At 39.5% G+C, this 13,291-nt stretch overlaps 1 protein-coding gene across 1 annotated transcript in view; it reads right to left on the bottom strand.

Moving 5' to 3' along the window:
- The window catches only part of STK32C (serine/threonine kinase 32C), a 246,082-nt gene extending 240,155 nt beyond the window's left edge, over positions 1-5,927 (bottom strand). Inside the window, exon 1 of the mRNA XM_070752455.1 lies at positions 5,216-5,927. Within this exon, the coding sequence (XP_070608556.1) occupies positions 5,216-5,306 (91 nt within the window). The 5' untranslated portion in view covers positions 5,307-5,927. The remainder of the gene's footprint in view (positions 1-5,215) is intronic.
- Positions 5,928-13,291: the final 7,364 nt, after the last annotated feature.

The raw sequence follows: 13,291 nt of genomic DNA, 5'->3' as shown, positions 1-13,291 counted from the left end.
GCTTCTCAGTTACCCATTCATCTCAGAAGTCCCTCCTCCTTAACTGGCTTCTAGTACAGGTGGCCCTCAACTTACAACAGTTCATTTAATTCAAAGTTACAATAGAACTTTTCTAAGTGACTTATCATCATTTTTCATCTTTACAACCATTGCAATATCCCCATGGTCACATGATCAAAATTCAGATGTTCAGCAATTGGTTCATATTTATGATGCTTGCAGTGTCCCAGGGTCTTGTAATTTGCTTTTTCGACCTTCTGACAAGCAAAGTCAACAGGAAAGCCAGCTTCACTACCGTATTTCAAGCTTAATAACTGCAATGATTCACTTAGCTACTGTTACAAGAAAGGTCATAAAGTGGGGCAAGACTCACTGAACAATTATTTTACTTAGCAGCATAAACATTTAGCTCAACTGTAATGGTAACTTGACTGTAGAAAAGTGGATACGTTGCCACTGAGAGAAATAGCATTTTTCATAGTCTGCCGCAAAGTCAAACCCTCCAATGAACTATATTTTCTCCTCCCCTTGCTTTGGCTCACTCAAAAGAAACAGATTGGGGTTCAAAAATATGTTGACAGTCCACAGAGGGCAGACTAAGTGCAATTAATTCCATTTATATACCGAGTAACGACCCAGCCAGGTTGTTAAGATGACAGATGTCCAACTTAGAAAATACTGAAATGTAACAGTTTGTTAGGAGACATCATTTGGATACCATCCAGACTAAATAAAAGGGGGAAAGCATATAGTATAGTTATACACTGAGAGTTTCTTTGGCTGAATATATTCTGAAATTGAAAGTTTCTGATTTTTCCTATTCTCCACTGGATCCCCTTCCTTTAAAATCAGGGTGTGATTGGCATTAGATTGCTAATTAGGCTATATGAAGTTGAAAAATAAATATATCTTTCTTTCTCTCTCTCGTATACATAGCTCCTTCCTAACACATGATGTTTGGTAAAAGAAAACACTTTCCTATGTATAATGAACTGAGATGCTTGAAGAAACAAAAATAGACATTGTCTCTGCGTCTATAGTGTACTTATACACCATAATTATGGCATAGTAAAACTTGAGGTGGCAGCAGTAAAAATACATCAACTGTAGAGTTTTACAGACTCTTCAAGCTTAATTGTGGATACGTATAGGTGCAGGAGGTGAATCAATACAAAGGCATGTTGAGATACACACACACACACACACACACACACACACACACACACACACACATATATATATATATATATATATATATATATATATATATATATATTTGTTTAATTGGGGTATCTCAGTCATGTTATTGTGATGAGAACCCTAAAAGTTATTCCATGCCATGATAAAGATAGGAAATTGGTTTCTTTTCAGGGCATTTTCTTTTTATACCTTGCTTTTTTTCTTATACAGTGTTCCCTCGATTTTCGCCGGTTCGAACTTCGCGAATAGCCTATACCACGGTTTTTCAAAAAATATTAATTAAAAAATACTTTGCAGTTTTTTTCCTATACCACGGTTTTTCCCACCCAATGACATCATATGTCATCGCCAAACTAATAATCTTTGCAAATAAATGACAAAATAATTATAATTGTTAATAAATAATTATGTTTATAAATATCAGGATCACTAAGTGTCTTATTCAATGGTGAGTACCAGTAATATTGGTGAGTAAATGATTGTTAAATGGTGAGTAAATAGTAATTTAGGGGTTTAAAGTGTTAAGTGATGGCTTGTGATACTGTCCATAGCCAAAAATGGTGTATTTACTTCCGCATCTCTACTTCGCGGAAATTCGACTTTCGCGGGCGGTCTCGGAACGCATCCCCCGTGGAAATTGAGGGAACACTGTATTTTCTTTGTCTTTTCTTCCCCCTTTTCTTCTAGCCATTATCTTTTCGTGTTCTATTTTTAAAATATAGAACCCAAAGTCTCATTTCTGCTCTGTAACTAGGCATTTTTCAACTATACGAACAAACCTAAAATATGAAGATCAGCGGCACCTCCAATCTTTCCTGCTCTGCAGACTGGCAGCAATAGCAGCGGGAGAGAGATGATGATCTCAAGTGTGCGCTCACCACTTGTGCAAATGGAGCTTTGCTACTCATCGCTGTTTATGTAGTCCAGGTCACAACGAGCCACAGACCAGTACTGGTCAAGAGACCAGGAGTTGAAAATTCCTGATTTAGACCATCTGTAGGATTATGCGTGTTTATTCTGAATCCTTTTGCAGTTCCTTGCTCAAATTGACATCTCTCTCAAAACAAAATTGGGAGGTTCTGTTACAAATGAGATTTATGGCCATATCTTCCTTCCAGATTTTATTAACATTTCCTTGACCTTTGCAATGGCAAGTTCACTGAAGTTTAGCCCATTTGTGTGAATCATACAATACCAGCACCAGTGTAAAACATATGTTCCTGGTTTGCAAAAACAAACAAGCAAACCTGAATATTTTTGAACTATTGTCTCACATAAGCCCACGATTAAGATGCCACACTACTCACACAAATCCAAGTAGACAATATATAAGAGGTGTGTGTGTATAAAAACTTGTTTATTTTGTTCTGGCTTTCTTTGTGTCCTAAAGTACGGTATCTAACTAAACTGGAGGGCAGAAAAGTTTACAAAGGGAAAAAAAATTAGATTCTTGAAGCAATACTATATGACATTGAGAGATGACTCGTGATAGTTGCATTGCAAGTCTCTTTTTCAGATCCCAGCTCTAGCAAAACTTCCATCCAGAGTAAGGAGGGGGTATATTTAATGTTCAAAAGAAAAAGAATATGTGGATGTCTTTCACTTCATTAATTACTTTCATCCTATAGTCAGAAGACCAGGAAATAGGCCTGCAAGCTTTCATTTTGGGGAGCAGTCCGAGAGCAAAATAACACCTGGATCTCAAGATATTACACTTTTTTTTCTTTCTTCAAGAGACAAGTTGCCTTTAGCACACGTTCTCAAAATCATTAAATGCAAAACAGTAACCGTAAGACATTAATCATATGTGATCGTGCTGGGAAAACAACTGAAATATTTCTGTCCCCCTGCCTTTGATGCATTTTACAAAGTCTGCATGTCAGGGAGAAGGCTACAACAGTGGCAGAAAGCCTGCTTTGAATGCAAACGTTTGCAGGTCCAATCCATGACAGATAAGGCTGGACAAGCTTCTTGTCTGGCAACCAGTGCTAGCCAGTGACAGATTGAGCTAAACTAAGCATGAAACTAAGCATGAATTCACATTAAGAAAGGCTAAGTGTGGAAAGAGTTACTGATTCTAGAATAATGGAATACAAATTAAATTTTAAAAGGTGTAGTTGGAACCACCTGCTGAAGGAGGTGGCCACAACTGAAGGGCAGGATTAAAAGTCATTTCAAGTTACAGTCCATAGGAGAAAGAAAACATTTTAGGTCAAATCCTTAGGTCTAATATCTGTTATTTCCTAAGGGAAGAGGCAGACAGGCTGACAAGTTTCTTGTAAATTGATAATCAACAATAAACAAAACTGTGTGACTGATTCCTGGAGGTGTTCTGCTTCCTTGAGCCTGACAAAAACTGACACTTTGTGTATCTAAAGTGTTTGAACAACTGTTGGACCTTAGTTCCAGAAATGAAATAACTAAACATTACTCTAAAAACTATTCTCTCATACAGTTAAATTAAAAGGCTGTGATTACAAAAGACAGATTTTGAAATCAGACAGGTGAGAGAAGCAGTTCAATACTAAACTGCTTCTTGAGAAATAAAAACAGTTTGTTGTTTTTTAGACCTGTGTGTCTGCTAAAATCATCTGAGGAGAATTTCAAACTTAATTCATCAAAACTTTACTGATGTAGTCAATATTCTTTCTTCAACTTCTAAGCTTTACGCCATATATTAGCAATGAAATACAGCCCTTAACAACCCAGAGAAACATCTCCATAGTTTTATTTAAAAAGAATGACATTATCAACAAATTGGGTGGGGACAAAATTGTTTATTCTAATTCTGCCTGGATCAAACACAAAAATCCATCTAATTCAAAATGCTATTTTTAAAAATATTTTTACCAGACTTTAGCAAATGCTGCTGCTTGCACATAAGCTTTTTAAAAATGTTCTAAATAACTATTTCTATCAAAGCCCTGGGCAAGCTGTCTTCTGAGAACATCAGTGATTTATGACTCCTTTTCTCAGTGCCACTTAACACAGAAATGCATTTGCACTACTGAAGTGGTAAGGAAAAGAAAATGGGTAATAAAGATTCAAGACAAATTTATACCCATAGAAAACCAGAGCAGAATTATACAACTTAATGCTACATTTCGCACGAAGGCACCCATAAGCCCTGATAATTTCCACACCTTTATTTAGGAATTTAAGGCCAAGTACTTAGGATGGCTGCCTTTTTCTCACTATTCAACTCGGATTGAACAGTCATGCATAAATTAGCTACTATTAGTACCTTAAGAAACAGCCCATGATAAAGGATCATTTTCTTCAGCTGTGTCTGTAGCATAAAATAGGCTTCTCATTTCTTCCAGGGGGGGCGGAGAGGCGCTAATCCCCACTGGTAAAACGGTCTCTGTAGCGCATTAGTAAACTTACACATTATAACAAATCCTCATTATAAAATCTTCCCAGCTCTGTTAAGCCCCTGCTAAATTCCAAAAATCCCATTCGGGTCAAAGCCGAATCATACGCCGGCAAGTTAAGTTCGAGGAAAGATCGAAGCGTGGGTTAACTTTCTCGAGGGTTTGCGAAATGGGGATCTCTGGAGAAAAAAGGGGGGGTGTCCCCGTTCCACATCTGCCCCCGACGAGGAACGAGCGAGCGCCCCTCCCCGCCAAAAAAGTTGCTCGGAAAATCATTGTACACCTAAGCAGAGTTTGCTGTCCCTCAGAAGAAGAAGAAAAAAACCCTGCCCTCCCATGGGGCTTCTCGCACCTTTCCACAGCCCCAACCGATTTTTCTCACTTCCAACAGTCCCGCGCCCCGAGCAGCTACTACAGTTTTGCCCCGAGGGTCGCGCTTGTCAAGGGCCCATTCGACCTGCTCTTCTCCCCCTTTGCTACCCCACCAACTTGACATATATAAAGGACCGGGTAGCGGTAGGAAAGTAGTAGGAAACCTGTGTAGTAGGAAACCAAACGCCGTCTCCTCCCCCCCCCCCACCCCCCGGGGCACGGCAGCCCGTTTGCCAGTCCAAGGTTCGCGGCCGGGACGGCAGACTCACCATCTTCCTTCTCGTCGTACACGGGTCTTTTGGAAGACGAGGACGAGGTGCTGGCTCCCATCCTCTTCTTCCACTTGCTCCAGTGAAACATTGGCGGGGGAGGCGAATTGGCATCCCCTACACAGAAGTCCACGGGCGAGCGGGGCGAGCCGGGACTCGACGACTGCGGGAGACGGGAACCCCTTCAAAGATGGATCTCGCGGGTTAAGCGTGGTTCGCGCGCCGGTGTGTAAAAAACGTGTCTGGAGTATCTCTCCTCGCCGGCTTTTGTCTCCACTCGCTCGCTCTTGCTCTCGCTCTCTCTCTGTGCACGGCGCTGGAGAAAGGCGGGGACGGCTCGAGCTGCAGTTGCCAAAAGACTTGCTTTGCTCTTTTGGGGACCCCCTTCTTCTCCTCTCCCTACTCCCGTCTCTGAAAAGGGGGGGCGGCGTGGGAGGACCTCCTCCGAGGAGCCCCACCAAAAGCCACGATAAGCCAGCAAGACAAACCCAAAGCAAAACTGGCTTGCTTCTCTATCCTTCTCTCTTCCAAGCCCCCCCAGCTCCTCCTCCAAGCTTTGGTCTAGACGGAGGCGAGCACCTCTGGAGAAACCCGGCGTTTCCCTCAAGCCAGCTTGGAAAAGCCAGGATTTGTAGGGGAGGGAGGGAAGCGAGTGGGGGGGGGGCGTTTCAAGCTCGTAGACTCCGGAGCCGGCTGCCTTAAAGCTGAACGCGACTCGCAGCGCCTCCGTCCGTGGCTAGAGGGCGCTCGAGGTGCGCGAACGCCGCGGCCTTTACCTTTAACCTCCTGTGATCATCGAGATGCCGCTGCTTGCTGGGGAAAGGGGAGGAGGAGGAGCAGATGCTCTCTTCTGCGGACAGAGGGGCTTCCGACCGCTTTTTCGGCTTGGGTGGGTTCCAGAGCGGACGCTTAGCGTGAACAAATGATGTGCCCAATTTGATAATGGGATGCAGCTGCGAAAAGAAAGGGAGTTCTTTCATCTATTGTTAATGACTCTTTGTTCTCTTTTTAAGGGACGCCGTGGCTGTGGGCGACCCACGCTGTGTTTGGAGTCCTATTTATTTTGTGGACTACTTTAAAAACCAAAGATCTTAGACACGACGTCCGGAAACGATATGCCTCTGAATATCCGGTCCTAGGGAGAACATAAGGATGATGCTGCAAAGACATTTTTGTCTCGACGTCCCATTGTATTTGGCTGGTCGTTGCAAAAAGAGACAGTTGGATGAGAATTGACTTTTGACCTGATCTGGTGTGTGATTAATAATGTGACTGAGGTCAAAATAAGTTTTTATTGTTCTTGCCGCTATTAAAAAAAGAAAGTCTATTTTCTATGATACAGCTACTGTTGATAATTTGGAGAGGAGAAAAAAAATCATGGTTAACCCGCAAAACTTTACCCTTAGACTATCCACTGTTAACCTCTCCTGATTCCTAAGATTTCTGTAAGGGGCATGCATAAATGCACCAGAGTGTCTTCCGTCCCCTGTCCTAGTGATTCTCTTTTACTAGTATCATGTATATAATATTACATATCTTTGTATACCATCAATACGTACTTGACAAAACAAATAAAATAAATAAATTCTTTTGACTCCTGTTTTACTGTGCAGGTAGACCTCGACATAAAACAGTTCATTTAGTGACCATTTTAACAGGTTTAACCATTAAACATTAACCATTAAACTGTTTAACAGGATTTGTATGCCACCCAATTCCAGTGGACTCTGAGCGGCTAACAACATTGAAATTACAACAGCACTGAAAAAAGTGACTTATGACCGTCTTTCATACCACTGTTGCAACATCCCCAAGGTCATGTTCAAAATTCAGGTGCTTAGCAATTGTTTCAGATTTATGACAATATCCTGGGATCATGGGATCACCTTTTGTGACCTGACAAGCAAAGACCAAGGGGAAGCCAGATTCACTTAACAACTGTGTTACTAATTTAACAATTGCAGTGATTCACTTAACAAATGTGGCAAGGAAAGTCATATAATGGGGCAAAACTCATAACAAATTTCTCACTTAGCAATATAAATTTTGGCCTCAATTGTCGTCATAAGTTGAGCACTATCAATATTTTAGCTTTGCCTTCAACACAGTCTTCACTTTTTGTAATTGCCAGCTGTTTTCTTGGCAAATTTTTCAGAAATAGCTTGTGCTTGCCTTTTTCCTAGGACTGAAATTAAAGGACTGGTTCAAAGTCCCCCAGCTGGCTTCCTGCCTAAGGAAGAACTTGAACTTAGAGTCTGGTCAAGATTCTGATTCTGGTACTGCAAATGGGCTTTTCCAGTCAACTGAAAATGCTACACTTTCCAAACAGCTATTAGAAGCAAAAGTGAATGACAGACCAGGTGTGCGGAGAGGGGCAGCATACAAATCCAAATAAATCAATCAATAAATGTTATCCTGATTAATTGCTCTCCAAACACAGTATGGTGGTCTTGATAGTTTGGGCAGCCACAAGGCCCTTTGTAGGCTAATTAGTTATAACTGTCATTAGCCTCTTTATAAAAATGTTGATCTATTTGAGCAGCATCTCTGCCTAATCTTACAGCTGTTGTAATTTCCATTCCAAAATATGGTATCAAATAGGAACATCATAGAGCAGGGGTATCAGACTCAAGGCCTGTGGGCCGAATCCATCCCATGGGATGCTTAGATCTAGTCCAGAGGGCCGCCCTGGAAACAGCGAAGGAGTGGCTTGCAATGCCTCTGCCAGTAAAAAAGGATTTTGGGAGGCCCACCTGCGACCTTCCCATGCTCCGTTTTCATTGGCAGAGCTCTCAGTCCACCACAAATGCCCTCCATACAAATGATGTCGAGTTGGCCACACCCACCCACCCACCACCCCAAGTCAAATACAACCCTGATGCTGCCCTCAATGAAATCGAGTATGACGCTTTCTGGAACAGCTTCCCTAATCTGGGACACCTCCATAATTTATTGGGACAACAACTTCCAGAATCCCTAGTCAGCATAGAATTCTGCTTAGGAATCTAAAAGTTCCAGTCATGAGCAATTCTAAGAGCATTAGATTAAGACAATGAAGAAGTCTATCAGAAAATATTTTGTTCAAACTTTGAGTTTGTCCTTAGCCCATAATTGTGATATACAGTAGGTAGCCCTCATTTACTGATTGCTTATTCAGAGATCTTTGAAAGTTATGACAGTGCTGGAAACTGAGATTTAAAACAGATCCCCAGTTCCTAACCACAATTCATCTAATAATTTTAGAGTATGCCAAACTTTAAATTTAGTCAATTCTATAATTTGTTTTAAGTATTAAAGAGTTTTGAAGTTTGTATGTGACATCGTGTTTCAAAGTTTAGAATGAAAAAGTCAATTTGTATTTTTTTAAATCTAACAATTTAATGTTACCTGAATTTCAAATTACTCTTGCAATTATTTGGATTTTTATGTTTTCCAAAAGATTGTGTTATTTATAATTAGCTCTGCTAATTAAATCACAGCTAATTTCTTCCTTTTTTTCTAATTGATTAGTTAAATTGCATGCTGTTTGGGGGGGAAATTCTGAAGGAAATTTTTATAGGAAAAGGTCTTCAGTTTAATAGGTGCCCTGGCTTTCTTCACTCTACTATACATCTTTACTTAGCATTTTTTATATTCTTAAAATATGTAATTATATCAATTGATTCATAATGTCATCAAAATTTTAGAACGTTGTATGTGATGTATTTTTTTCTACAAAAAGATAAATGATCCTCATTTCAAATGAACAAATTATTCTGCAGTTATAAGGTAAGAAATTAACATTTTAAGCTTTCCGAGATAAGCCAAGTTGTAATATTTGGCTAAGGGGAAGTCTCAGAAATGTCCTTTTATGCAACATGGTGCTATCCAAGAAATAATACGCTTTTTGTGCCAGAAAGTCATATTATGGACTCTACTAGTCTCATAATAAATACTCAAGTATTGCATACAATGATACATATATCAATGACAATTATAAAATATTGGGCTATGTTCTGCAAATCATTTTACAGATTAAGAATAAATATTGCAGAGCTGTGGTTGAAAATGCTAATGAACCTGTCTAGTGACAGACTGAATAAAAATTGATCCATATATCTCTGTCACCAGGCTACTCCTAAATAAATTTATGGAGAAGCAATTCTCTAGAAAAGTGCAAGAGACAGTAGCTTTGAAACATTTATTAAATTAGGTCAACTCTTGAACTATTAGCACTTAAACAAAAGTGTGGAATTATTAATACACTAAATGCTACAGGGATAGCCATATTTCTTTGTTGCAGCAATATAACCCAAATCTATTTGGCCTCCTAAAGTAGCAACAAATTCATTGCAGTGCAAGCATTAATTAGTTTCATTGTTTCAGATGCTTGCACTGCTGCCCTTAGATGTTTATATATTTATATAAGAATATTACAAAGCCCAAAGGCCATGAAATGCAAGAGTCAACAATGGGTCAAGATTTATTATTATTATTATTATTATTATTATTATTATTATTATTATTTATTAGATTTGTATGCCGCCCATCTCCGTAGATTCCGTAGACTTTAATAAGAGCTTCTGACTAGAACAACAGTAAAGATAATGCTATGTGTCTTATAATCCTCAAACTAAGTTAACATTAACTGTATGAAAGGAAGACGAAATTCAGGAATACAGTAGATTGGTTTGTACAATATATAGATTCATAAAACCATTTGTTGAAAATGACTACAAAAAACTATTATAGTGTTCTTTCAGTTCAAGCTTACAAAGATTATACTGTACTGCTAAAAAACTCAAATTTCTGTTGAATATAAAAATAGCATTTCATGAATGTATAGTTTCATTTATGAAAATAAAGAGTTGATAGATTTAGGTTTAGCAAGAAATGCATTTCTTCAGTGGTCTGGGCAGAAATTGTAAAGTTATCAAGGATTTTGTTCCCATTAAAGTTAGCAAAGTTATGTTATGCATCCTTGGTTTCATTGTGAAGAGAGACAGCTGGCAGTCTTCTAGCGCTTGCAGATGAATTTTGGTTTGCAGAGGGAATCTAGAAGATTGAAGATATGATGACTATTCATTTCTTTGTGACCACAGAGCCCCACATTACACTTTGCTGGAGGGAATGAAATTTTATCTTGGCAGAATGAGTTGCTTTAATTGGTTGCTGCCTTGCAAAATGCCAAAAGCATACCTATTTTTGTTCCTGAGGAGCTGCCTTATAAGATTTTTAAAAGTTTGAGATTTGAGAGAGTGAATAAAAACTGTCATTTAGAGAAGATTGACAGAAAGTAGGCAGTCCAATATTTTCCATAACATTTACTCAATGACAGCTTTGAATCTATCAATCAAAATAGAGCTGAAGGGGACCTTGGAGATTTCTAGTCCAACTGCCTGCTCAAGCAGGAGACCCCATACCATTTTGGACAAGGGGCTGTCTAATCTCTTCTCAAAAATGTCCAATGACAAAGAGTCCAGAAAATTTATTTTTATTTATTTGTTTGTTTTGTCCAATACACAATAATCCACAATGAGGGTTATAGAGAATATAATCAGGTAGAATGTATTAAAGGGATAATAGAGGAGAAAATAAAGGAGTAAAATATAACTATGAGAGAATAGCAGAAAAAGATATAGGGATATAAGATATATGAGATATGGGAGAGACTATAGGACACGAGACGGTAGGCACTCTGGTGCACTTATGTACGCCCCTTACTGACCTCTTAGGAACTTGGTGAGGTCAACCATGGATAATCTAAGGGTAAAGTGTTGGGGGTTAGGGAATGATATTACAGAGTCCGGTAGTGAATTCCATGCTTCGACATCTCAATTACTAAAGTCGTATTTTTTACAATCAAGTTTGGAGCGGTTAATATTAAGCTTGAATCTGTTGTGAGCTCTTGTGTTGTTGTGGTTGAAGCTGAAGTAGTCTTTGACAGGCAGGACGTTGCAGCATATGATCTTGTGGGCAATACTTAGATCATGTTTGAGGCGTCTTAGTTCTAAGCTTTCTAGACCCAGGATTGTAAGTCTAGTTTCGTAGAGTGTTCTGTTATGGGTAGAGGAGTGAAGAGCTCTTCTGGTGAAGTATCTCTGGACATTTTCGAGGGTATTAATGTCAAAAATGCGGTATGGGTTCCAAACAGATGAGCTATATTCTAGGAGGGGTCTGGTGAAAGTTTTATAAACTCTGGTAAGTAGTGTGAGGTTGCCAGAGTGGAAGCTACGTAGGATTAGATTAACAACTCTTAAAGCCTTCTTGGCGATGTTGTTGCAATGGGCTTTGGCACTTCAGTCTTTAGTTATTAGTACTCCGAGGTCCTTGACCAAGTGGGGATTATCTGTGATCATTTGTTTATTCAGTTTGTATTTGGAGTTCTGTTTCTTTTTGCCGATGTAAAGGACAGCATTTGCTAGTTGAGATTTGGAGTTTCCATGTGTTAGACCAATCAGAAACAGAGTCTAGGTCTTTTTGGAGAGCAGTTGTGTTATCGGTGATGTTGAAGAGTTTTACATCGTCTGCAAAGAGAACATGAAATCATAAAGGTCATTGATGTAAAGAATGAAGAGTGTTGGTCCCAGAACACTACCTTGGGGGACACCGCTTTTAACAGGGACAGGGGTAGATATGGTGCTTTCTATTTTAACCACTTGTTGTCTGTTTGACAGGAATGCTGTAATCTATCTATGGAGGGATCCTGAGATGCCATAGGATTTGAGTTTTAGAAGTAGTTTGTCATGGACCACTGAATTGAAGGCTTTGCAGAAGTCAATATAAATTGCATCTATAGATTTTCCTTGATCAAGATGAGTTGTCCATATGTTTTTGCATTGGAGGAGTTTCAGATTGCAGGATAGTTTTTTTCTGAATCCAAATTGTTTGTTAGAGAGCAGATTATTAGGTTCTAGGTGGAGAGTAATTGATTGATTTATAATTACTGTAATTCCATGACTTTACATGGGATGCAGCATAGTGATATTGGTCTGTAGTATTGACAACAGAGGGGTCTCCTTTTTTGAAGATGGGCATGACCATAGCTTTTGACCATAGTTTGGGAAGTGTACTGGTTCTGAAGGATTTTTTGAAGATTATGCTCAGTGGTTCAGCTATAGCAGAAGAGAGGTTTTTTTAGGAAGTATGCACATAGACCATCTGGTCCAACTGATAGAGAGGATTTAAGGTCACATAATGCTTTTTCAACTCGGTCTTCATTGAAGTCTATTTGGGTTACGTCATTGAGAGAGTTTGTAGTGCGAGAGATGAATTTGGGGGATGAGCCATTGCTATTGACAAAGACAGAGCCAAAGAATGAGTTGAGGAGGTTAGCTATGGATGAATCATCGTGGCATTCTTTGTTGTTGGGTCCTTTGAGAGGTGGGATAGGTCTAGAGTCCTTGAGTTTACTGTTGACAAAGTTGTAGAAGGCTCAATTGGAGTATATGATGAAAAGGGCCTTTTATTGCTTTCTAGTCTAGGGTTGCTAGGCAAAGCAGAGTTAAAAGTCTCTACATCAGTCCTACCATAATCTGTGCTGATATTTCTCCTTTTCTATAATATGTATTTGAAGTCATATTGATAAGAATGAAAAAAGGATTATAACTATAAAGGTAAAATTGTGATAAAAGTAGAGATCTGAAAAGTCAGGACTCCGGTAGTTTAAATCAAACTGGTTTATTCATAGCAAGAGAGATTACAAACACTGGAACGGTAGATTTGCCGGAATGAGGGCAACGGCTAACCCGTTGCCCTTTTATACTCTTTTAACGCGCGCTTTTCCCAACTGACACACATTTAACTTTCGCGGCTATTTTCTGAATAGCCGCGTCTTAACCAATCGCAGATTTTCTGCGAATATTTTTAAACAAACACAACACCCCTCCCTCTTTGGCTGAGACCATGATTACGTGTTAATCCACGTCACATAGTCCTGCAAGCGGATTGGTGGTTTTACAGATCTCTGGGACCTGCGCAGTTCATTTTGCTGGGAGCTGCTTGCCTGGACAGCTGGCTCCGTTGCTCCGCTAAGGCTAGTCTCTGACGGGCCTGGTTGCGATGATGCATTTTGATCTTCGCCGGCCGCCAGGGGCA

The sequence above is a fragment of the Erythrolamprus reginae genome, chromosome 5, assembly GCF_031021105.1.
Source record: "Erythrolamprus reginae isolate rEryReg1 chromosome 5, rEryReg1.hap1, whole genome shotgun sequence".
Lineage (NCBI taxonomy): Eukaryota > Metazoa > Chordata > Lepidosauria > Squamata > Dipsadidae > Erythrolamprus > Erythrolamprus reginae.
Note: the sequence above shows the minus strand (reverse complement) of the source record. Positions and strands in the feature narration are given on the sequence as shown.